General features: G+C 45.1%; 1 protein-coding gene across 2 annotated transcripts; it reads left to right on the top strand.

Annotated features, from left to right (window-relative positions):
* Positions 1–1,767: 1,767 nt before the first annotated feature.
* Positions 1,768–26,469, top strand: LOC134517200 (dual specificity protein phosphatase 13B-like). Of its 2 annotated transcripts, none has more exons than XM_063338467.1 (4): positions 1,768–1,883; positions 16,724–16,915; positions 17,588–17,808; positions 25,463–26,469. In XM_063338467.1, exons 2-4 carry the CDS (start codon positions 16,725–16,727, stop codon positions 25,675–25,677), a joined length of 627 nt encoding a protein of 208 aa, XP_063194537.1. In that variant the 5' UTR covers positions 1,768–1,883; position 16,724; the 3' UTR covers positions 25,678–26,469. The 2 variants fall into 2 exon arrangements, with proteins under 2 accessions (XP_063194537.1, XP_063194539.1); XM_063338469.1 differs by lacking the exon at positions 25,463–26,469 and adding an exon at positions 21,428–22,209.
* The last annotated feature ends 259 nt before the right edge of the window (positions 26,470–26,728 follow it).

The following is a 26,728-nucleotide window of genomic DNA, read 5'->3' as shown; positions in this document are numbered from 1 at the left end:
AGGCATGAATGCTCCCCACCATGTGAGCTGGCTGCTCAAGAACAGCACAGCAACAAGGGAAAACATTCCTCGCCATTCCCAGTGCTGTCTACAAGGCAGATTTCTGCCTTCAGGACAGACAACTCAGCACCTTTTATAATGCTCTTTGGCAATATCTACATCTGCTCTGTGGGCCAGGCTGCAGGAGCGAGAGCACAAAGCAGAGCACTTGGTACCGAGGAACCTGACCCTCACACCGAGGGCATCTCAGGGGGGGTTGATTCTTACCAGCCCTGTGGATTGGACATCCCTGAGCAGCAGGAGAGCAGTGGTGGAGCGCTGCTTTGCTTTAGTTCCCTGCATAAGGAGACCTGCTCATGAGCTCCAGGGCTGCTCTGCAAGGTCAACAAAAACACAGCAAGTAGGAATGATCACCTTAAAAGCACGCTTCAGACCTAAATCAAAATGTAATATGCACATCTCAGTTACCAATTAACTCTCACAAACTGATTTCAATGTACAGAACAAGTTGGAAAAAAAATCCCTATGGATCTGGCTGTAGAGATACTCCAAGCCACGTTTCCTTGTGCTTCCCACCCATAAGATGACCCTCCTCGCCTTCAGCAGCAGCAGGGCTGAGGCCTGCCATTTTCAGCTGCAGAGTGAAGGGCACAGCTGAAAGTGCACTCACGGGGGGCACGAAAGCACCCGCAAATTAAACCCATTTCGAGCAATAAGAACTTTTAAAATATTGGTTGGTGCAACCGTAAAACCTGCGTCTCACTCTGAGGATAAGTTACCGCGAACGCTGCAGAACAGCGCAAAGAACGGAAACTCCTCGCGCTGCGATGTAAGGCGATGTTTTCCCCCCAAAACACCCGGCGTGTCCGCGCTCCCCGGCCCGGGCTGGCGGCGGGCGCTGCCCCCTCGCCCGCCAGCTGAGGCGCCGGGTGGCGCCGCCAGGGGGCGCTGTCGGCCCGGCGCGGGCGGCGGGAGCGGGGCGGGGCGGGGGGACCGGCGGCACCGGGGGCGGGACCGGGGGACCCGCGGGACCGCTGCCGCTGCCCGGCCGCTCCCGGCCGCAGCCCCCCCACCGCCTCGGCCCTTTTGTTCCGAATTGGGGTCAAAGCCCGAGGGAAAAGGAGCAGCCGGTGCAAGGGGCGCTGTGTCTGGGAGCGCGCCCGTCCTGGCCGGGGGGGGCCTCGGGCACAGCCCACCCACACTCGCCCCGCCAGGATGGACCCCACCGGCACGCGTGGGTAAACTGGACACACACACACACCCCGACATGCGTGCCAGGGTCACCCCATCCCCGCACTGATGCACATGGCTGGGGTAAAACCCAGCCGCCCCACCGACGGCGCCTGCTGCTGCTGCAGGGGTCGCAGAACGGTAGGGGTCGGAGGGGACCTTCAGAGGTCATCTAGTCCAACACCCCCGCCAAACCAGGGTCACCTGGGGCAGGCTGCACAGGAACGCATCCAGCCGGGTTTTGCATATCTGCAGAGAAGGAGACTCCACGGCCCCTCTGGGCAGCCTGTTCCAGGTTCCAGGATGAATCCCAACTGCCCACCAACATAGGTGGGCCGGGGGCAAGCCCAGCCACCCCCCAGTTGTGCACATCTAAGGTAAACCACAACTGCCCCTCCAACAAGCACATGTGGTGAAACACAAGGTATCTGGAGTAAACGCAACCAGCCCAGCACCATGCGCATCTCTGGTGCAAATCCCAAAATCACCACCGGCACTGGCCAGCCCAGTGTCAACCCGCACAGCCCCAGCAGGGCTGGCCGGGTCACATCTGATGACACCACCTGACAATCGGCCGCTTTCAAAGCTCAGCCTCCTGCTGCTGCTGTCGTCCACTTGCCTTGCTCTGGCTGATGGTTGCAGGTCCAAAGAGGGTAAGGGATTATGGTTTATAATTAACACAATTAAAAATAGACTTTGAATAAGCTGAACACAGAGAGGCTAGAAATCTCTTGTGCAACTGGCATGTTAGGAGGAAACTAAGTGGTATTATTCAAACAAAGGTAATCCAAGACACCACAGCGCGGGAGCTTCGACTACCAGGCAAGTACTTTTAAGCTTGTTTACAAACCAACCCCCAGTGAACTCCATACACGCACTGAGCAGCATGAATTTAACCACAGCCAGCTCCGCAAGCAGCGAGACAACTGCAGAGCTAGGCCAGATTATCGTCTCTGTTCTTGTACTCAGAAACTCTAATATTTGCGAAATTCTAGTTTGCTTTCCAGCTGGATTCCCAGGCTGAGGATCTCTCACTGAAAAAAGATGCTTAAATTCAAGGGGTTTGGTTTTTTAAATGCCAGTCCGGCTTGTATTTAAATTTCTTACAGATCTATCTTTAAGATAATAGCCATGAAACACTGTATCTGGGTTTTCTTCTCAGCTGATGTTCACAAGAGTCTTTCCTGGGAAAGGAGAAACTGGCCAGCCAGTTACACTGGAGAAAATGTGAAACAGACTATTAATAAAATGCTGTGCAGTTCAAAAACAAAACCTGGGGGGGGGGCGGGGGGAAGGAAAGATTAAGAAGTGTGAGAGGGGGAAGTTGAGGGCATTTATTTTTTTTTGTGTCCCCCCCCCCTTTTTTTAATACTAACTCTATATAGTTTGGGACTTCTATGGATTATTTATAACTAGGATAGAATTTTCAGACAGAAATGGGATTTTTAATATCAACAGCCTTCCTCAGAACATTTTTATTGAGGAAATATGTTTGTATGACTGTGGAAGCCATTGGGATGCTTGGAGTAAAAGAGTACAGAAAGAGAAGACTGGGTTAAATTAATTCCTGCTAAATGCTTACCAGCAGACTTGCTGTCTATATGGGGAGCTGGAGACAGAACTGTACCAGGGTAAAAAGGATACTGTGTCTATTTATAGCACTGCCTTCAACACCGTAGGAATTCAAAGGAAAACTCCAACTCAGCACACAGTCTTCTCATCATCTGCTTCTGTCAAGATTAAATCGGGGCTGAGATCATTCCCTTTCCCTGCAAATCCCTGCTAGGAAGGATCTGTTCCTGCAAGTAAGGGACTACCATGGTACAACACACTCCAGAGCTCATATGGTCTGGTCCTCACCCAGCCAAATGTCACCTCGTTCCTCTTGGTAGTCAGAGGAAGGGGAGAGAAAGATCCTCGTAAGCCTCAGCACTTCAGCAGGAAAGACCAGAGGTATTTCACCACCTGCTCTCCACCCCTGCTCCCCATTCTGTCCCCAGCCCTCCTTACACCAGATGCTCTGGGGCACATGCAAACAAAAGGGTAGTGTAGCTCCAGCGTGATCACAGTGCCAGGCGGCAGGGACGAGAAGAGGAACAGGGTCCTGGCACACAGTCATGGTCACTCCTGGTGTCACTTACTGAGATGAGTCCCTTACCCTACAGGGGCATGTGCCACCCTTGCCCCTGCAGGGAGATCCATCTCTGAGGAGGAGTGGGCTCCAGTCGGTGTGTGGGGCACCTATTATCAGTAGAAATTATCTCTGATCTTAAGAGGACAAATGAAAGCAGCCTTGGAAAAGGTATTAGCAAAAACCTGACCACGACTCTAAAAATAAGGCAGACTCCTGGAGTTCCTTAGCCCCACCCTTATTTTAGCATCATGGTGCCTCAGATCTTTCCTTCTCATCTTCCACTTTCCAGTTTCTCTTAGTAAGAGCTGCTCTTTCGTTCTTCACAAAGCACTACCTACTCTACTCTCTCGGAGCGCCTCTTCCGTAATTCCATTATCAAGCTGTCTGCTAGGTAGGGAGCAGAAGGTGCAGGACTTGGTGCTGCCTTTGAGGTACAGGTAATTATTATGTGCATCTGTTATTGCGGTTGCTGCCTCAACAGGTGGGAAAACATGCTGCTTGCTGATAGATTTGCAGCACTCTGCGCTCCTGCCTTGTCTTTTCTCTAAAGCCAGTCGTGTGGTGTTCCTAAAATAATAAACACAGCCTCACTGCTGCCACAAAAACCCCTGGTAAATATATTTTTATGGGAATGAAATATTAAAGGATTTGAACAGTTATTCACTGAAAGCAAAATATGAGCAGTAAGGTTGGGTAAAGATTCAAAGGCTGGTTTGCTTCCTTTCCCTGGGGCACATCAAGGCTGTACTGTTTGCACTTTAGAGATGGATAGTGGGGAATTACTTAACCCAAAATGATGGAAACAATTCAGACTATAATAATATAGCATGAGAGTTTCTCACATTACATCTATTCCCCATGCTGCTGGCTGTATTCTGCCTTCAGATTCACGTGCACAACTCTCATTGGATTCTGGAGAAACTGTATTTGAAGCCAAAATGCATTTCATTGTCTTTCTGAAGTCTCTCTATGGTTTAGTTGCTAAATCCTGAGCTCAAGGACTGGGGACAAAGCTTGTCTAAACATTTCCCAGTGTCTGTCTCTCTGAGATTCCCATCTGCTGTGTTTTATTTTGAATTTCATCTTCCTACTTTCCTGAAAACACAAAGCAGAAACACACGTTTCCTCTGCCCTGGAGTGCAGGAATCACCAAATTTCCCAGCAGGTTCTCTCACAACATATGATGGATCCAAGTTTGTCTAAAAATGCTACAAGCCCTTTGTGGAATAGAAAGGGAGGAGACCAGAAATGTGGGCCAAGTTTCTGAGTGTTACGAACACCCCCCATCCTCCAAAGGGACACCATATCCTGTTTCCTCTCTCCCAAAAATTTCACCTGGCTTTGGGTTTCATTAGGAGAAACACACGTTGCTCAAGTCCAGGCTCTAAGTCTTCAGTTCGTGCTTCCTGCTGACACTGCAGAGACTGCAAGAGCCACAAAAGCTGAGTCTGACCTGGGGGCTTCAAATTTACTACAATAGCAGAGCAAATGAAATGGAGAGCACGTTAAGTGGGTTGGGAGATTGCTGTTGACCAACAAATCTTCATTAAGTTCCCACACCAAGCTGTGCTGCACCTCTGATGAAACTGATTATTGTGTCTCCATCTGCGTTTCGACTATTTCTCCACCAGGCTTAAAGCAAATTCAAACTTGCTTTAGGTCTAATTAGAAATAAAACACAATATTAATCCACCTTGTCCCACGCACGCACCTAGTTTGGAGGTGCTGGTGCATCATTCAAACAGGCCAGGTTCCATTCTGTTCACCACCAGTTATTTACTGCCCTGGTTTTCGCTAGCTCTTTTATTTACTGCCAGAGACTTTGTTCACTGTTTTACGGTGACTTTCTGGATTAGTGGTTTGCATTACCAAACACAAGGACTGAGATCAGTTCCTGGCACTGCTCTCCAGACCTTTCAGCTCCAAAGCCACCAGCGTGAACCCCAAGCGTTCATACAGCTCCCACCTCCCCACAGCAAAGCCCGTGCTCGGTGTAACAGCAGCTTTCACATGATTAGAGCAAAGCCCTTTTCTGATATTCATGACTGAAGGGAGGCTACCACGACTGGAGCCTCTGGCAGCCTTCCCCACCGGCCACGACTAGAAATACAGCTGCAGAGGTAAAACTCAGGTGCCAAGCTACTCTGCTCTGTGGGCTTTAAAAACACTCTGCCCAATTTCGACTAAACAGAGAAAGGTTTGAGGAAGAAGTGCAAGGAAAGCAGGGGGCATTAATCAGCAGTCCTGAGAGTTATACAGCTTCAGCATCTGCAGTGTACACACAGAGCAAGATCTGCCACGGGCTGTTACTGCCTTAAGGTAAGACAAGAAACAATTATTAGCTCTTTCTCCTCTGAATACAACGTGGAAACAAAAGGTACATGCAGATACACCATGACTGAGGGAGTTAGCCTTTAGTACCATTCTTTGCTAGATAACATTTATGGCGGCCAAACTAAGCATTGCCCATGGAGACTGGCCATACCCCACACCATGGTGTCCTCAGAGTCAGACAACACGGATGGGACTCAACCTTTTCTGTATCAAGGAGAAGGCATCGATTATTTGGTTTTACACAGCAGCACCTCAGCACACAGGCTATTACTGGTTCCCAGCACTTGGGCACTGCATGGCAGCCTCCCCTTGACAACGCTGCCCGCTGCGTCCCAGGCAAGACAGAGGAGTGCAACCACAGCAGCTGCCTTCTGGTGGGATCTGAACTGGTTTTTGCTAGTGGTTAATTGGTTTCCATCTCTAAAAGAAAACGAGTTCTGTTGGTTTTGTACCAGGTGATCTATGACATCTGGGGGCACACATTTTGAACTGCTCGTTTGTTTTAGAAATATGGTAGGAGTTAACCTAAAGGAAAAAATATTAGAAATACCTGTAATCCCAAGAGCTAACACAAATGCTGGGAAATTCTAGACCTCAAATTAGCTGTGCTACAGAATACGATGAGTTCCTATTTTTTTCCCCTTCAGCAGACTTAGTAGGGAGATTTTACAATGAGAAGAAAGCAATTTGCTTAGCTGACTTGGGATTTCATCTCCTTCCATTGCATCTCTTAGACTACGCACACATCAGCAAGCAAGTCTCAGCTCTGTTCAGTCTCAGTCTGACCTCTGTACTAACTTGATTTATTGTTTTTAGTTCTCAAATAGTATATTACGTTATACCCCAAAGGGTCTGATTAGAACTGGTCAGTATTTTAATGATTTATGAGGGGCATCTGGGACTGCATGGGTAGCATACATGTTGTGCCACTGCTATAGGAGGAGACTATATCGATCCACACCAGTGTGCTCCAAGACAAAAGCGTGTCAAATTCCAATAAGCTTTAGTTCCCAAACCTGATTTGACAGGTGGCCAAGCTTGCGCTGGGACTGTCCGTAGTTCTCATGGTGGGAATAAAACAAAACAGCTGGATTGCTTCTAGCTATTGCATTATGAGAGGATTTCCATTCCTTTCTCTTGTTCTATTCCTATCTTGCAGAGCTTAAGGAGGTGTTTATCCTTCCCAGTTCTGTAGCCAGAAACCTGGGCAACAGGAACTTGCTATCAGCTCTATGGTTTATCTTTCTGCCAGAAGATACTGGTGAGAAATACAGGCTACTGGAACTAGCCTTCCAAACCTCTCTGAATCCTGCCACGGCTATCACGTTACTAGAAAGTCTCAGATCAGAGAGGCTGGAGTGAGAGAAAGAAAGATGACGAAACACTTAGAAAGACAATGCAGTTGTTCTTAAGCCATAGTGTCACGGTGTTTAATAAGGAATCATAGAATACCAGGTTGGAAGGGACCTCCAGGATCACCTGGTCCAACCTTTCTTGGCAAAGCATGGTCTAGACAAGATGGCCCAGCACCCTGTCCAGCTGAATCTTAAAAGTGTCCAATGTTGGGGAATCCACCACTTCCCTGGGGAAATTATTACAATGGCTGATTTTTCTCCCTGTGAAAAATTTTCCTCTTGTGTCCAATTGGAATATCCCCTGGCATAACTTGTACCCATTATCCCTTGTCTTTTCCATGTGACTCCTTGTAAAAAGGGAGTCTCCATCTTCTTTGTAGCCATGCTATTTTTTTGGGGTATCTCTAAAGAAGGACTTTGCAAGCACAGAAAAAAGGGTATCAGGAGCACAGCATGGTGATAATGGGTTTCTGTGTCCTTGGTTTGATTTTGCATGCTCTGAATTCTGAGTTCTATTCTGCTGAAGCATTGCTAGGAAACCTCGTCTCCCAGCTTGGAAGTTCAAACTTGACCATGACTTTCCGCTCATAATGCAAGCTGCTTCTGACTTACTAGAGGTGGGCACAACTTTTGACCCAAATTAAACCCAAGGATGACACTCTACCCTGTTTCAGTTATCACTACAAGTGTTTGGCAGCACTCTGCCCCTGGGTTGCCTCCCAGCTCAGACTTGTGGAGAGATACAGAAAAATCATCCAACTTAACTTTACCATCTCCACCTGTGCAGTAGGAACAGCAGTGTCTTCCTCACAGGCTCACTGCGATAACAACTATAAAATCCTTTCCAGTGATCAAGAAACACCAGGGAACCGTCTTGCCTGCCTCCTGCTGTTTCCCATCTTCCTTCCCAGCAGGTTGCTCAGCCCTCCTGCCACGCCAGCGTAGGGATAGGTGACTGCTCTCTCCTGTAGGTTGGGTAGCACAGAGCTATCTTCATAGTGCTGGTAGAGACCACAGGGCAAGAACAAAGAGCAGTGAAGCTGTCAATAAGCCCAAACAGAACAGACCCAAAAAAGAGCAATATATTGTTTTTAAGATAGAAGAACATAACAGAGCTAGTCACAGGGGAGAAAGGCTTTGCATTGTGCCATCCTTTTGGTTAAATCCTTGGGGCAGAAACCATTCATTTGTAATGGGATTCTTTGAATTCCGAAGCCTGATGTTTCCAGCACTGGGCTGGAGGACACTGCTATATTAGTTATTGTTAAAGTAGCCTCATTCACCTTCAGATGTGGCCTGCTAAAATCTGGTGGGGACAAAGGACACCGACCTAAGGGACTGCATCACATCTGGAGTTCTGTGCAAGGCACAGAGCGGGACATCCCTGGCCTCTGAACAATTATTGCTGAAGCAAGAAATAAACTTCTGCCTCAAATCATTTTGGAGGTGACCTGGGAAAATTAGATCAGGCTAGATTAAGAGTATGCAACAAGGAGTAAGCCTGAAGAGTAAAACCATGGCTGAGAGACTGGAAACAACACCCAAGTGACACTTTGTCATTAAGCTAGATGCAGTGTGCTCAGCAGCCCAGCCATGGCTTTCTTGTGTTGTGTTCAGTTGGAAGTGTGAGATGTCCAGATTGATGTCCCTTACAAAGTAGACAGTACACAAGAGTGTAGCAGTCAGGCTGCTTGGCAGTCACAGTTTCACCCCAATCGGCCACAGAGAGGGAGCAGAGAATGTACCCTGCGGTGTAGAGCACTAACAGTGCATCCCACACAGCGACACTGCTGAGGTTGAAATGCACCACCGCAAATACGGGCCTCCAGTCCACTGGATCTGCTTCAGAGAAACAGTCTCGTCACATTTCAGGCAAGCTGTGAATAAACCCAAGCTTGTGCCTCTCTGCAGGGTCATGCTGCAGTAACATCATTCGGTAATGAGAGCTCCACACGCTCTCTGCAACTGCAGGCTGCAAATATTGGTAGAGCATTACTAAAAGTAATGAAAAAAGCAACTAGGACTTGCATTGTTCAGAGAGGGTGAAGGCTTTGGAGTGGTTGTACCAAAACACCAGTGTCGGCCAGACAACCCAGCCGGTTACTGGCAGCTCCAAGAGGAAGTCAAAGTGGCACACACCACTCCTGATTTACAGCAACCTGCATCATCTTGCCAGCCTGTTGTTCAGAAGCATTTAATCCTTTGAGTTTTTCAGTAATCTTCTGAGCGTGCTTCCAGAAGAAAAAGAGTTTACATATTCAGAGTGTACCATCTTTCACCTCGGACAAGTCATTGCTGGAGGCAATAGAGATAAAGTGATGTAACAACCTTGGTGCATAGGAGAAGAGCCAGCCTTACACAGGAAGAACTGAATTTTAGGCAAGCTTGTCATCAAGTTCTCAAGAGGGAGTGAAAAACATCAGTACTGAATGGAGGAAGGGGTTACAGACTGTCAGAACCGATCATTGGTCAAGTCTAATGGCTCATGTCCATTGCAGAAGAAACTAGCAATGACATTTGATCTAGGAGTGGTAGCCTGGCAGTGAGCTAAAGAGACTCAAACATGGACATGCTGTTGCAGTGACAAATAGCATGGAGATGTGGTAGATGCATTTTGGACCAGCTACCATCTTTGGGTGACATGCAGCGTGTCTGATTCTCTACCAGATCAGGTTGGGTTAATGGGTATAAGGATGCACTTGGCAGCTGAGAGCACGGGAGTACCGAGGGGCTCCAGAGGGCCCAATTTTGCAGCTGAACTTCTGTGCTCACAGCCAAAAGCCCGGCATCTTTGCTGGGACTAGGGCTGGAGGGGAACCGACTTTCCTTTGCTTGCTTGCCAAGAGCCAAGTTCAGGTCCTTAGAGCTCTACAGTGTTCTTGCTCCAGCTGATGACTTCATGAACACCTAGCGTCGGGAGGAACACAGCTCCCTGCACAGCTTTAAATGTTTGTGTTTCCCTGCATATGGCGATGACATCATTGCCACCTGAGGGCCTGAACTCTGGGCTTGGCAGGTAAAAGCCTTTCGGGTCACCTTACATTGGGGTTCTTGCTCTCGATGCATATTTATGTAATGATTGCTAGATGGCTGTAATTAAATGACTGTAAAGCACCACCTAAAATGCACTAGCAATAAATTCTTAATAGCTGATACTATAACAAGCAGTTACAAAAAAAATATATTGTAACATGCAGATTGTTAACATTGTCTGGGCCTGTTTAATGCACAGCTTTAAGTAGTTACAATGCACACTATTAAAATGGCATGTAAAATTTGTAACTAGTAAATAAAAGGTCCAATTCAGCAAGAAAATATACCCAAACTTCAGTGCTGAAGAAGCCATGCAAAAGCTTGGGGTGGATGAGCTATCTCCTCTTATCTCTGCAACCCTTCTGGTGGTGCTACCTATCGGCCATGGTTATTGTAAAGCATAGTCCTTGTGCCCACCCCTGCCTGGTGCAGACTCTGCCCCTGCCTCTGTCCTGACTCAGAAACATGGTTAGGATCCCATTTATATAACAAAAATGCAACTGTGTCCAGAAAACCCTTGGTTTTGCATTCTGTGGGGAAGGGGTGGGTCAGGGAAAATCCATTCATCTGCCCATATTTTTCATTTCTCTTTTATCCAGTCAAAGCTGCAGTGTAGGCAACATCTCTACAGAGATGATTTCCCATGGCTAAAGAATAAAATAAATATACATGCAAGACCCAGAAAAATTAGCAAAATGAGAAGGTGTCCAGGTTTTGCACATTTGGTACAGCATTGCTGCACATGAAAGGATGGCTGCTTCTGTCTAGCCACCATCAGGAACCATACATGTGGTTGGTAAATACAAGTGCACTAACCAGCTGATGACAAGAGAGTATTTCATACTAGAGTTACAGAAAAAATGAGGCCACCCTGCCTCGGGGCCTGCATGCTGATATACATCCTGAAAGAGTCAAGATCATCAGGTCTGAGCCCTGCTGGCTGGTCCACAGACTTGCTATGAAAAAATCAGACATTTTTGAGGCTTCTGAGGCCTGGCAACCCATAACATCAGTGGAAACTGTGGTAAATTCAGCATATTTGAGAACCAGGATGGGTTGATTAATTTCTTCCTTATATTTGAGTAGTGCTTTGCAGCAGAAATGTCACTGCTGATTTCCTTGGATGTCACAAGGAGGAAAGTTCTACTTGGACAAAGGAGAGGTGTCACAATCCCATTCCAGTTAGGACAGAAAATTTGGTACCAATGCAATACTGAGGGGGATAAAACCCAATCAGATGTTTTGCTCTTCCTTGTGCTGCTCAAAGCTGTCCAATAGAGAGACTGATCTAGCTAGTCTGCTCCTCAACATAAGCTCTGCATGGTCTGTTGAGAGCAAGGCCATCTAAATGGATTTTGCCAAGTCACATCAAGTGGGTGCCTTACCCTAAATGTATAGCTGGGTTAAAGTTGTGGGTCTGGAAGCCTCTACTAAATTTGGAAGTACTGTTCAGATTACATCCTCCAGCTGCTGGTGAGATTTTCTTACAAACAGTTGGCTACTCAAATACCTCATGCCTCCCTGGAAACCGCCTCTATCTCATCTTTCAAGTCCAGCCAGCCCTACCTCAGTCATCGCTGTATTTGATTCATACCGTCTATATCCTGTAGTGCTTCTAGCAATTGATAAATTACAGTTCCAGCAAGACCATCGGGTTAAACACCAAGGAAGAAAGAATGATGACAGTAATACTTGTCATTTGTGTGGAGATGTAGCAACACAAAACCCTCTCTCAAACATATGTTATCTTGGAGGAATCTTTCCAAGGGATAGGCTTTCTGAGAAACATTTATGACTTTTGAATACACGATAGGTATGAACTTGACACGACCTACTTTGGCCAAGGCCCTGGGGTTCAGCCTGGTCTTTCACCACCACAAATCAAACAGTGCAGTCAGACTGATACCTTCACTGAGATGACAAGGTTACAGCACACACTAGCTTGAGAAAAAAAACAGGATGTAGAGCACTTTGTTCTCAGGATTTAAAAGTTCAGAAATATTTTTGCTAAGGCCAGAGGAAAATGGTTATGTTCTATCCATACACAAAAGCCAATACAGTGCCTGGGATGATTAAAATATTCATTACATCATTGAAATGAGAGCATTGACATCATTATACTATACTCAAATCCCTCCTTTATCTTGGCATTGGAAAATGCAGGGAAAAGCAGAGGATATAAAGGCTTTCTACAAAATATCCTAGACACAAGAGTTGGGTTTTTTTTTCTCCTGACTTTCCACAGCATCATGCTGCAAGTTTTTGTATCACTCCATCTCAACCTTCACACCATCTTCTCAGCTTGATCTCATCCCAATGTAACGCTAAATTGCCAGTTTACACTGACTTTTGAGTTTGTTCTTATTTAATGAAATACTATGGTGTGGGAGAAATTGGACAAAAGGTAGCACATGTTTCCAAGGACCGAGACACCTGTCTCTAAAGGCCCTCTTCTCAGCATGGCACTGAACAGCACTAATTGTGTTATGGATAAAGCTGTAGCCACTGAATTAACTGAAAAATGACCAAAGCATCCACAGTACTTGCAGTGCACACAGGCATTCACTGATGGGAAGAGAGGAAGCCTAAATACTCAGGAAGGAGATACTCTCTGTGAGCTCTCACAGGACCACTTTCCTTTCTTCCCAGGATATTCCATATATACGGAACCGTTGACCTGGCCACTCTCGTAGCCCGCCTGCAGCAAAGGCACTGATGGGTTTGCACAAGGGGGCTACAGGTGCAGGCACAGCATGGTGACACGTACGGCCTGTGTCATATTCTAGGTCACTCTAGATGATCAAAATGACCTGCTCTGCGATAGGCCTCTTTGATTACAATTCTCCTGCTAGTCATCATTAAGGAAATTCTATTACACAGTTCAGATACAATTATTGTTGTAGTACAAACCAATTCAAAATTAATCTAAATATAATGGTAAAATTTCTCCTACGTGATTGAATAATTACTGCAATACAACTCCAGTAGGGCAAAGATCAGGAACATTTCATATGAGTATCATTCAGAAACTGGCATTTTAAAATTGTATTGCTCATTCATACGACACACATCACAGAAACAGATCCACTACAAAAAGTGAATATAGAGGAATTGAGCTGAGAATCATTAAAAACATATTTTTAAAATGAAGAACCACATTATTATATATAATCATTTTCCTTTCACACTAATTTGTTTTAATCTATTCATGTTCCTTATAAAACATTACACAAAATTTTAATCGTAGCATTGTTTTCTTTAAATATGTGCATTTCAGTAAATGACACTTGCATGTATAAATTTAGTGAGTTAAAATGTTAGACTGATGCTAGAACTGAGCAGTCATTTATTCAGAAAAAAAATTGCCCTGTTTTTCTGTCTGTAAATTTTTTATGGAAAGCTATTTTTTTTCCCCAGTATATTCATTATTCAACCTATTAATTGAATAGTCCTACAGAGACTTCTCTGCTTTTGAATCATTCACAGCCTGTTAGTTACAATTATTTCACATTTGAAATTTGAACCCCACTCCTTCGTTTTTATTGGACGTAGGCTTTACATGAAGTGATGCTGTTCTCCAGTTGAACAAATGTGACCAGAATGCAGATGGAATAAGTTTTGTACACAGCGTCAGCAGTTCATGTCTGTGTTTCAACAGGAGCAAATTCCTTAGCTATAATACAAGATCAATGTGAGCACAAGCTGAAAGTCATCTTAGGATAATTCTGAAGAAGGACACCCATCTTATAAACACCATTATTCTACAACTTTCAATACCCGCGTAGCACACGCTACTTTCTTTTGCCAAGCTTATGCAGTTATGTTCCCTTCTAGCAATACAATTAAAAAAAAAAAAAAAAATCTCTGAAGGAGCACTTTTCCTAAGGTGTGCTATACTTCAGAGTTGTCCACCCAGCTGTACAGGGATGGAGTTATGGACCTGGAAAGCACAGCTCCCAGAAGAGCCATGTGAGTGAGTTGCTGCTTGTCCCTTCCAACCTTAATGACAGCCTGAACTACGCAACGTTACCAGGACTTTTGGGCAGTGCCCCGTGAGGCTTAGGAGAGCAAGGCTGACAACAGCCTTCAGTCTTCTGAGGCTAGGTAATATGAAAATCAAAGTATCCATACAGTGGAGAGAGCAAGAGGAAGGAGTAACAGGCAGTAGTAAACAAGAAAAAAAACCCAAAACAGTTGAAAGCAACTTTATAGGGAGTGAGAAGTGCCCTAGAGTAGTCATTAGCCACACTGCAAGGAATTAGATACATCAAAAAAGGGGAACATTTGCTGCAGATATTATGAGGTGGGAAGGATTGGAGGAGGCTGTTATTCTTGAAAGTATTTAATGAACTGGCAGATGGCCCTGTGGTCAGGACACAGGAAATGGAAGTCCCATTTCTGCTGCAGACCTCCTGCGTGGGATGAGAAAAGTCAAGCTGGTGACTGAGATCACCAGCAGGAGACGAGCAGACCTGGCACAGTAGGCACTGGGTGGCCAGTGTCAAAGAAGCTATCAAAATCCATGGGGGATGTCCGTTCCAGTATGGAAATTCCTCCATGCCTCCTCTTGCATAAAGCCATCCAAAATGGGCAAGAACATCTGCTTTTGTTTTCACAGTAAAAGCTGACACTGGAGGAGATATGCACATTTGGGAAGAGAGCGCATTCCACAGTGGAGCTCTTTGTAATACAAACAATACGAGACCATCCTGGGAACATCATTATTTGGTGAAAACTTACTGTATTCAAGAGGACAAGGCTGCCTGTGAAGGTGGCAGAAGAAGGTGCACTGACAGAAGAGAGGGCCCTTCTTGGCAGCCGGGTGGCAAGGCAAATCGCCCAAGTGCACGGCAGAAGGGTGGGCTTCTAGTCAACGTTCAGTGGCCTAACAGCGACACAACAGTCACCGCTTCCCTCCTTCATTTCTGTGGACGTTTCAGGGACTTAGTTGCTCCATTTCTCCATCAGCAAAACAATGGATTGATGTAGAGGTGCAACGAGCTCCCAAAGCAGGCTCGTCTTCAGACTCTCTCTCTGTCTTTGTGCATGCAAAGACAAATATTTTTAAACAAAATTACACCAAAACGTGAACTTGGGGCTAGTGAAAGTACCACGATGGCAAATTCGGAAAACCTTTAACCACAGTTAGTGGTTGGAAAGAAACTGTCAGTGGAGGTGCTTGAACATGAATACAACCTTTTTGTAAATGACAGAGCTGTTCAGCAGAAAGATAGAAGATTTCAAGTTTTCTGTCTTGGACTGTTCCACCCCAAACCACCCCCCTAGTCATTTATGCAAAAGACATTCAGCAGCCAGTGGCAGAGCAAGACTTTGACTCATTGACTACAACTTCACCCCGTCATAGACAGAGGCTTCTGTTCTAGAGCTGCCTGAGTTGACAGAGTTCCTACTATCTCTATAATGCAGGCACTTGACTAAATCCTACAACATAGAAAAATATACACATTTTTAATAATTTCTTAAAACATAACTCTGTTAAAAATAGAGCCTTTATTGCCCTCTTCAAAAATCCTCCCAACAGTTAAAATCTACAGCTAACACAAGGAACCACTATTTCAAAAGAAATGTACCACATGGGAAAAGAGTAATTCCAGAGATAAACTGAAGCCTAAACAGAGTGTTTCTCCTTGTAATAAAAGTACTTATTTCAAGATTAGAAATGCGATAGTTCTTGGAGGGGGCAGAGAAGAGAGAAATGCAAATGAAACAATGTATAAAAAAATATATTAACGCTCATATAAATGGCAGCTCGAATCACTATAACTTACTCATGCAGGTTCTTTCTACCATGAACATATGTCATCAGGACAGGTATGGCTGGCAACGACCACTGGAAAGAACCAAAATTCTCCTGTCGAAGCTGACAGTTAAGAGCTAACCAGTGAATAAGATTTTGCATGACCAGTTCTATTCATCTCAGCTCATTGAGCAAATTATAAAGGACAAATCAGATAAAACATATACAAGCAAGTCCTAGTTATGTGATTAAAGGAAAAGCTCAGCATACCCATATAGTAACTTATTTCTATACCCACCACGTAGCTACATATACACAATACATTTTCCATAGCATTACCTCTTTCCATTCAAGAGCAGAACTCTTGTGCTGGTGTATCGAGGACTGGGCTGTTTCACTGCAGCGGTAATAGTGTCTAGAATTCCAAATAGGAAGTGGGAAACTTCATACTAATATGAAAAAAGAACCTTTAAAAAAACAATCATGAAGTGTTAATCGACTGTTTGACACACCTAGAAAGGAGGGTTGAGCAGTTGGGTCAAAATAAGCCTACTGAGGTCCTGAGCCTAGTAGTTTGAAAAAGCTTTAGCTTCCAATTTGACATAATAATATGAAACTTTATTTAAGAAGCACAGGCTTCAAACCACAACATGGGACTACGTGAGCCACTGGACTCTTGTTTTGATTGCAACAGTATTCCCAAGTCCAGTCATGGTTTCTGCTTCTGCTGTGATAAGCATATGAACACACGAGAAAAAGACAGTATCTGCCCCCAAAACCTTACTACTGCAACTGTGGGCAAGCTTTGTGAGGGGGTAAGAGAGGGTAACCTCAGAAATATCTCTGGCTGGTGGTGAATGTCTGCCCTCCACCTTTCAGGATGGCCTGGGACTCCCTGTGCAGCAGGGACTTACTGCGCCCCAAGATACGAAGTGCCTCAAGCCGGACGCCTGGCAGCCAGAGCCGTGCTGAAACACCATCCCTGGAGGAGCTGCGGCGCCTGCTCTGGACACGCAAACACCCCACGGGGCACGTGGACGAAGTCTGGCCAAACCTTTACGTGGGAGACCTGTAAGAGAGAGGGAAGTGTTGAAGGGTTTAATGCAACTCTTAGCGCCCACCTTATTTCCTCCAAAATCTTCCACTCTTTATTTAAAAAGAGAGCTAGGCATGAATTTGGGGACCCCTCATAGTAAGTCTAAGTGTTGAGTAAGTCTGAACGGTGCGTAGGATGCTGTAGGATAGAGAAAAGGCATCCTAAGTGACCGATTCTTCCTCCTGATTTCTCCTCCTGCATTAGCAGAGGAGCCCTGCACTGCAACAGCCTGGTGGGGCCGTGGCATTGTTACTGCAGGCAGTCATGCCAGAGCTTGGTAAAAACAGGATCAACCTTGTTTTTTCCTCACATTGTCAGATGGCATCAGTCCCCTGAAATGATGGATGCTCAGCAGAGGTGACTTGATGAGAAAGCAAACCAGAAAACTCTTGGCTTGTGCAGAAACATCACCACCAGCAGCAGCTTTTTATTTTTTGTCAGTTGAGAAGAAGAACCTATACCGATGTTTGGGAGAAAAAGGCAGGAAATGTAAAAGTCACTTTCTTAACAAGACACTTGTGTCTTGAAGCATTTTGGTGGACACTTTGGACCTGAACAACCTGTCAGAAAATAGCCACTATAACTTCATGTAGCTTTAACAAACTGCACAATCAGCAGCATGTTCTAACCCACCCTCCTTCTTCCAGGTATGTTGCTCGTGACAAAGAGCAGCTGAGCCGAATGGGCATCTCCCACGTTGTGGATGCTGCCGCTGGGCGATTTCGCATCGACACTGGACCCAAGTTCTACAAAGATCTGCTGGTGGATTACTATGGAGTAGAAGCAGAGGACAACCCAAACTTTGACCTCAGCATTTACTTCTACCCAGTCGCTCGATACATAAGAGCAGCTCTGAATTCCCCAAGAGGTAACTAGACCATCTGTGCATGTTACATACCTTCTGCATAGGAGCCAAATAGGGCAAGTTATCAAATAGTATTCAGCAAAAACCAACCAGCTGCAAATGTGGGTAAGAACAGAGTTACCCAAACCAAGTAGCGTCATGCCTGCCTCCTGAACTCCCACAGCAAGTGGGAGTTCCCCTGAAACAGGGAAGGACGCACTGAACAGGCTTTCAAAGGAGTTTTCCCTATGCCTAGTGCTATTCAACATCTCTATTAGCAAAAGACAAAACAGCAAGTATCTTTTATTACCAATATGGACACATGGACCTGGGAGGAGGCACATACACTTGATCTTATCTGGGATGGGGTAAAAAGACAGGGGCAAGCATTATATTTGAGTAAGAAGATTCAACTATAATGCTACAAGCTGTACAAGTCCTACAAACAGGATAGGGAAGAATTCTCTGGGAAGCAATTCCGTAGAAGAGAACCTAAGCAACACCACCAGCCAGGAGATAATGTCATGTTGCTGCTAGAAAGAGTAAAACTTTTAAATAGGAAGATAACCTGCAAAATCCTTGGACTCACTAAACGTAGGCCAGGTACAATGCCAGAGGCCTGGGGTTAGAGGGGGATCATGACTATTAAGGACAAACCTTCACAAAAGCAAGTCTCCACTATGCCACAAAACTGTACAGATGCCCACTCAAAAGCAATTTGTTAAGCGAACAGTTATACACTCAGCAAACTGTTCTGCTTGCATCATGGTGAGCTTTAATACCCAAAAGCATCATAAAATATTAACTAGCTTAACCATATGCAGCTAGTATCTGATCTACACATCTAGAGGCCTACCCCATACAAGCTAGGAAAGGGAGACACAGAAACCAAAAACAGTGCACATCCATGCTAGATACCTCAGAGTTTACTGTCGTTTGGAGGGCTTGATCCATCCTATTAGAAAGTATTTGCCTTTGTTAAACCGAGGGCTGCATTTTGGATTTCAAAACCACTAACATATTTGGCGAATTTGGATCTGCACCCATTTCTATTACAGCATATGCTATTTGCAATTGAAGTCATTATTGGTGGTGCTCCAGAGAAAGGTAAGATCCAAACATCTTTTCATGTGTGTGTAAAAAAAAGTTCCAAATCAATTGACAAAAGACAGAAGACAACAGATGAATCACGGTGGCCACAAAAGCAAACAAAACCAGTGCTTTGCAAGATGCATGCCCAAATACAGAAAGTTATGAATGTAGAAGAAGTTAGGGCTCAAGGCAAACACAATGAACTCATCATGTCTCGAGTGCATATTTATCCCTACTCCCATGCTTTTATATATTGCTTTACTGAGCTCCATATGGAAGCAGGGTTCTGGGAATGGAGACAAGGTGAAATTCAATCATATACAGTCCAGCTGTTGCTGACATTCATCATTTTAAGGAAAGTGCAACAGTTTAGAAAATATATAAACAAGATGTTCTGGAAGCACGATTTCCTGAGGTACAGAAATTTAGCAGCTAAATACCCATGACCTATGCAGGGACGAGACAGGGAGGGGATTGTTACTCACATCATTTAGAAGAACAGAAAAAATGGCACTTTTTATAAGCAGTGATGCTGAACAAAAAATTATACCAGGTGACAAGAGGCCTGTTCATATTAAATTCAGGATGTAACGAGGTACTTCCATTTGATTGAGAAGTCATTTAAGACTGCCGCTTAACTATTACAAGCAAATTCGACATCTTTTTTTTTAATGGAATTAAATTATCTTTTCCACCTGGGATGATAAGTCAAAGTTAAGACCATATAAGGCACAAACACATTTAAAACTATGAATCAAATACTCCTTAGAATTAAGTAAGAACTGTTGTTCCTATGATGCTTGAAGAAAAATTCCGACGCTTTACACTACAAGTCCAGAAAACAGCATGGGCAGATTTATTCCAGATTTCTACCTTAGCTGAACAGAATATGTCTTTGGTGATGTAAGAAATTTATTTTTAAGGCAATTTCTTCAAACCCGGATGCCAGAGCATGAGCAAAAGGAAGCCGGGGAACATGCACTCACATGCTCCTAATTGGGAGCTATAGTCTTTTAGGAAGGTTGCCCTTCTCCTTCTGCCCACTATTGCTATTGTTGTCACAGCGGTTGATGGCTGCAGCACGCCCTGAATGACTTCTTTCATCAGCTTTATCGTACAGATTAAGCAATACGTGCACTACTATTGCAGCCATACCCTATAAGTAGTATTTTATGAACCCTGCTTCCTTGGCTGCCTTTCCTTCAGTAGAACCCTGCTGTTCCTTTGCCCACGTAACAGAGCTGTTTGGGAAGGCTCAGCCAAGAGCCAGCAGATGCACAGTGTGCCGCCTTCCCTGTATGGAAAAACAGGGTGTCGTGGAAATACTGGCCTGCTCCCTCATGCTCCCCCTTCACCTCGGGAAGAGGGCAATATCAGTCTTGCCCCTTTGCATGGCCATCTGTACAATTAGCATTTTCCTGGAGTGCAGCTAAACCTAGGCGTAAATCAGCAGGGTTTGGTACAGTCTAGCAGAAGAGGGAGGGAAAGAGAGCTTAAGAGCACAGATGAAAGCATGCCATGAAAACTATTAAACTAATGCTGTGCAGAGAGAAAGATTCCCAAGTAGAGAGCTTCTCCTTTTATTGACCTCCGAACATGTTTAAAACAGGCAGGTTAAAATCACCCATTAACTTCCTGAAATTGAAAGCCCTCTCTAAGGCATTTCCCTTCTTCCACTTCACTGGAGCAACGGAAAAGCTAGGCTCCCTTCTCCTGCCGCCTTCTTAGGGGTGGTGGTCATGAAAGAGGCTTAACTCAGGAGAAAAGGGTCCACTCTCTTGACTCTGCCATCAGTGTATTGTATACATTAGTTTAACTTACCAGTCTCCAGCAGATGACAGCCCTTACCTGTTCCAGGAGGCGTGGGACCATTTAAAGCTCTCCGTAGGCTTCTTGCTATTTTCAGCTGTGAAAAAATACACATTTGATTAATCAAGAAATAGACACTTGATTCTGCACCTGGCTACGGGCCGGTGGCTAAAATGTAACAGGAGATGAGAGAACCGTGGTGGAGTGGGAAGAGCCCCTGGGGCCCACTAGCCCAGCTGAGCTCTCCTCCTGGTGAGCAGCATCGTTCTGCTGGATTCAATGGAGAGAGGGCAGCTGGGGCGTTCACTCTGGGTGACGGTCTGGAGCCTGGTCTTAAGCCAAATTGAATCCATCCTGCAAGAAAGCAAGGGCTAGTTCAGGACATTTAGCTCAGTTAATGATGAGTAGCAAAAGGACAATAAGATATTATGTCTTTTAATGACTAATTTGTTCAACAACATTGAATTTCCCAACTTGAATTTGGCCGACAAAGTTGAATGTGCAAACTTTATCCCTAGTGCAAACCCTTTGATGTCAGTAGAGTTACAGCAGGCATGAGCTGGATATAATATCCATAATCCGTTGTTAAAAACCAAGTGTTATTGTTCTGCACAAATCCCAGCCAGATGACAGTTATTGTCTGCCTCTGCAAAAAGTAGCTTGAGATGTGCGGTGCAACATTTCAAATAAGGATTGCAAGATTTAATAACGCCAGAAGCTAAGTGCCCCCATTTCTCCTCAGTTAATCCCATTATTCCTAAGGGATCCTGTTACACGCTCAGAGAGAAGGTTGCGAAATGGCCCTGCAACGCGGGATCAGTCCAACTTCTCTTCACACCGTATGTTAAAACAAATGGGCGTGGGGAAGGCAGCGCTGGAGGATGCCGGCTTTGCAGCACGGATTCTGCGGTACAGATCTGGGTATAACCTCCTTGCCCACCCCATGACGGGGGCACACACCGCGACTGCTTCTGTCAACGCTGCTTTCCCAGGCTGTGGTCCAGCAGCCAGCCGGGAATCCGAGCCTCGGGAATGGGAGCCTCGGTGCCGCGAGGGCGCGTCTCGGCTGCCTCCCACCAGAGGCTGATGCAAGGCGCCGTTATCAAGCCCGCTGCAGGCAGCCCGCGTGGCGCGGACGTGCTCTGGGCGCGAGTCACATGCAGTATATCACGGTGGGTTCAGAGTGTCACTTAACCCATCTACAGCTACTGCTGAGAGACAAGGGTCCGAGCCTGTAAACAGAACCAAATAGCAACGCAGCTTTTGTTTCCTGACTCAAGTTTAACATTCAATTTGTTTGCTACAAACAATCACATAGTAAATTCAAATCTGCTTTCATTAGAGCAATTTTACGTTAATTAAATCATTTCACACGACTGATTTATCTGCAACAAACAGCCATTTTATTGTCAGTGTACCAGCATTTATCATAACCTCTGTGCATGGCGAAACAAAGGCTAACAATGTGGAATAGATACTGCACACGTCAAAGAGATAATATCCTTGCACCCTCGTGGGAACAAGTGTATTAGAGCGGCATGCAGATTAGGTCCAAGGTCAACAGCTGGGGCTTGTCCAGGTTTTTGCCGAGGCACCTTCTAAAGCTAGTTGCTGATCTAGGAGGACTCTTTTGAAGTGTAGATAAACCAGAGAAGCAGGGAAGAAAATTCAGTGTGTTCTTACCCGACACCTCCTCTTCTCAGACACAGAGTTAGATATAAAACGGTGGAGAGACGGCCTGTACAAGCAGGAGCCTGGAATTTGTTCTGCTTTCTGTGCCCCCAACAAAAAACACATCAGGCCATATTTAATGGCAGCATTCATACCTGCGCTCAGCTCCGTCTTCCGTTCCAGACTGCAGGTGGGGCTAAGCATTTTCCAAGGCAGAAGGCTCCATCTGTGTGGGAAAAAAAAAATGGACACAAGAACAATTTTACAGAAATTAGGTTCAGAACAGCAAGTTTCCTGTCCCCCATTCAATTTCTGTCCAAATTTAGATCGAATTTCAAAATATTTGGCAATTCAAAAATCAAATCCAACATCAAGGCCATCTCTTTTTGGTTGTTTTTTGGTTATTCCCCCCCCCACCTTGGTGCAGTTCAAACTTTAAATATAATTTCTTTTTCTTTTAGTTGTAGAGTTCTAGTAGCTTAGAAGTTTTCAGACAAAAAACAAGAAAGTGATTCTGGTTCTGAGAAAGCTTTTCAGGACATGCTGTTGCTTGGCTTTTCTTATCTGGGGTGTGCATTAAGGTGAGTGTCTGGATTTCCCCAGCCCCTGCCACTACGTTGCAGTTAGGCTGACTGCAAACTACTAAAGCATGGGTTTTCCAAAGACCTTTTGGACTTAGCCCTGTTTGCAGTATTTTTCAAAGAGAGACTGTTCTCCTGACGCCTTTACATTCCTGTGAAAAATCTCAGACCTGGGTTATTTGGGTCTGAAATGACTCCTCTGGGGAAGATAATACAGCATACGTATCCCACAAGGTTGGTGAGAAGGCTAATGATAGTGCAGCACATTAAAAAACAAAAAAAGTCTAGTGAAAATTCAAATTGTAGTTATCTTTTAGCAGGGGTGCAAAGCATTTCTCCATATTCCCCCCAAAAATAAGACTTCACTTCCAAGAATCCCCATGGAGTTAATGGAATTGACAGATAGATGTAATTTAACTTGAATAACAGCATCAGTATCCCAGTAAATTCTGTGAAGGTGTATCTGAATGGGAAAACACAAATAGAAATCACTTGATCTTCTAATTCTGCAAAACTGACACGATGTTGGAAAAACCTCTTCCTTCCCCGAAAGGTTTTGATGCTCAGTCCAAGTCTGCTGTCACCAGAGCTGTTTTTACCGCTTCCTTGGAGGCTATATTTGTCCCTTTATTTCTGCTGAAGACACGTCTATCTTTAGGGCTGAGCTCAGATTTCTCATGCCAGGATAATGAAAGGTGGCTGTGTCACATACGTGGTGGAATTCAACACTTCTCTCAACCTGCTGGCCAGAGCAGGTTTTTACAACACATGCTCGCACTCTCTGAGCATGTGGCTATGCCATCATCATTAGTCAGAACTGGAACGGTTGCTAAATACATACTTCTGTCACAAACAAAAAGGCATTTAAGATGAAAAGCTGTGCACAAAGTACCCAGAATTAACACCTGCGGAGATGGGGGCAATCCGTCTGAGGTTTTTGGCTGGATCTAGGCTCATCATCCAACAAGGATATTTTTGTCTCGCTCCCTGGTAATAGAGAAATTAAGATGCTGTAAGCACAAACAAGGACATAGTCCTGAAAAGCTGTCCATTCTTTCTATCCCTCCTTACATTTTATCAAAAAACAGCATCTGAGGGACTTTATTCCACCTCTAAAGGAAAAAAAGCAACATGAGATTGTTTTTACTGATTTTCACCTTTTTCTGGATATGAAAAAAAGGACAAGAGTGTGAAAATTTTCAGGCGTGGCTATAATTGAGTAGAACAACAGCACATTTTTTTTCCAATTAAAAAATCTCTCATTGAATCATACCATTTTTGTTAAAGTTGAAGCATTTTACACTCTTTGCAAGATGCAGGTTTTCAGGTTCCAGAAGGAGCTCTTTGTTCACATCCAGAGGGAAAGGACAATAAACCTGAATTTTTCCATCTGAAAGAGATCCTTTTGACAAAGTTTCCTTTAATTTCACATAAGACCATTTAAAAAAAAAAAAAAAAAAAAAAAAAAAAGGTATCTCCTTCCAGCATGGGTCAAAGACACACATTAGAAACCCGGGAAGTAGGCATGATACAGAATTGCATTTCTCCGGCTGCTTCCGTTAGCAATCACAGCAGAAAACCCAAAAGCAGAGCAGAGGGAAGGAGGGAGCTACACTTCTGGATCCCTGGAAGGTCTTCCCTGAGGCGCGCTTACAGCAACGTGGAAGGACTCATGATATTACTTGTAATGAACTCTTAATGAAGATGCAGTCCTCGCATTGAAATCTCTGGAGAACTCAAAACATTTCATAAATTGTTTTTCTGGTGATCACCTAGTACAGAAGGGAAGATAAAGGCATTAGGGAAGGATAGTGCCTATAGATGCACAGGGTAGGCTATAGAAATAAAAAAAATAAAAATAAAAAAAAACCAAAAAACCAAACCACAAAAACCATACGAAAATGGTGCAAATGGCATACACAAACAGGAGCTGTTCTTAAGGGTAACACCCATTTTCTCACACACTTCCAAAAAGGTTTGGGCATCAGTCAGCACCCTCAGAAAGCATTACTGCCCTAAGCAAAGAGGAAAATAGAGCTTGCGGAAAAACAGGGGTGTTTCTGCAATAGCAGCGAGCACTCCTCAGCGTTAAGCATTTCAACCCCCAAGTTTCCAGGCCCTCTAATAGCAAGCGACCTGCCAAGGCTGCTTCTCATAGGACAGCCCTCAAGTACGAAGGCTCAAAGCTTTGCCAGCCAGTACATCACTCCCAAAAACACAGGTGAGCCAGCAGGGTCACCACGGATGGCAGGCTGGGCAGGAGGGCTAAGGGCATGCCATCAGGCTGACAGCTAAGCCCAAACAAGCAATCTGGGGTCCTGGAATACAATTATTAATTTTCTGTCCCCAGCCATTAAAACCCACCCTGTTCCTTCAACCAGCACTGCACCAGGTCTGCTCTGCAGGGCTGAGCACACCTGCTCGCTCAGCCCCGGTACCAGCACCACTTCCATCTCTGCTCCAGCACCGTAAACCCCGCCAGCTTGGCCTCCTGGCATAATTGCAGCTCTCTCTCCTTTTTCCAGGCAAAGTACTAGTTCACTGTGCAATGGGAATCAGTCGATCTGCAACTCTTGTCCTTGCTTTCTTAATGATCTGCGAAGACATGTCCCTCGCTGACGCAATTCAGGCTGTGCGCTCGCACAGAGGGATCTGCCCCAACTCCGGCTTCCTCAGGCAGCTTCGGGAGCTGGATCTCCAGTTACAAAGGGGGAAAGGCAGAGAAACAGAGACCTGTTAGTGCCAGGGGGACACGTGTCCGGGCACTGGACCGAGAGATGCCGCCCTCACTGAAGACAGCGTAAGGATGCTGTCAGGACTGCTCCGCAGCTGCACTGAGAAACTCCTTGGGAAATGGCTGAGCACAAGCAAGGTGGTAGGAGTCTGGTATGTATTTTTTGGATAAGCCCACTAATTGGAATGAAAATTAAATAAAGAAGGATTCAAGCTGTCAGCTTTGCCCACCTGGGCTTGTTGTTTTAACTACCTGTTGGGCAGGGCATAGGGAGCAGTTGGGTTTTCATGCGGAATTAAAAGGCAGCACAGTCAACTTGAAAAAAAGACTTTCTACTTGCTTATAGTTGCATTTATAAGGCAAGAGGGAAAATGGCTAAACTAGTAAAAAGAAAAAGAAAACATGGGGGTTTTAAGCAAATTTTAACATTTCGTATCCAGCTGGCATAGGGTGAGGGTTCAGGTTTTGCAAGCTGACGTGCTCCTTTAGTCTGACATGGTGACACCACTCAGGATCCAACTCAGACCTTGGGATCTCTCTATTACAAGCCACAGAGGCTCTTGCTGGGACCTTCACAAGACCTTTTAGCTTCAAATCTAGGCCAAATACTCAGAATTTAAAAAGACCACGAAATCCTCAGGAGCCGGTACTGGAGGTCCCAGCCAGACGCTGCAGCCTGGGGCACGGCTATGGCAGCCTGATGGCTGGCCAGAGGGAAGGAAGGTGTCCCCTTGCATGCGTGAAGCCTGGGGCACGCTCAGGGGACACTGGTCACAGACATAAACGTCCTTCTTTTGGCTTGCAACCCAGCACTCCAAATCACATTCCCCAAATTTCCCTGTTTTAACGGAAAGCCAAAACCTAGTGTCATCATGTCAGAGCAAAAATGAGCAATGCCTTTAACAAATCCAAAGCAGCAGCTCTGCATTTCGATTACTCTTTTACGCCCAATTGGCCACATTTAATCTTGTGAAGAACTCGAAGCAGATATTTGCTTCAGTGCAATTACAGCCACATACAGAACATTGGCAAATGCAAACAATATAGAATTTCCACT

Source organism: Chroicocephalus ridibundus, chromosome 6, assembly GCF_963924245.1.
Source record: "Chroicocephalus ridibundus chromosome 6, bChrRid1.1, whole genome shotgun sequence".
Classification (NCBI taxonomy): domain Eukaryota; kingdom Metazoa; phylum Chordata; class Aves; order Charadriiformes; family Laridae; genus Chroicocephalus; species Chroicocephalus ridibundus.
The sequence above is the reverse complement of the archived record's forward strand: the minus strand, read 5'-3'. Positions and strand labels throughout refer to the sequence as shown.

Excerpts from the sequence above, each read along its gene's own strand:
- LOC134517200 (XM_063338467.1), top strand. The coding sequence starts at position 16,725 with ATGGCCTGGGACTCCCTGTGCAGCAGGGACTTACTGCGCCCCAAGATA. Across the intron at positions 16,916-17,587 it reads AACCTTTACGTGGGAGACCT|GTATGTTGCTCGTGACAAAG; the intron begins GTAAGAGAGAGG and ends TCCTTCTTCCAG. Across the intron at positions 17,809-25,462 it reads AGCTCTGAATTCCCCAAGAG|GCAAAGTACTAGTTCACTGT; the intron begins GTAACTAGACCA and ends TCCTTTTTCCAG.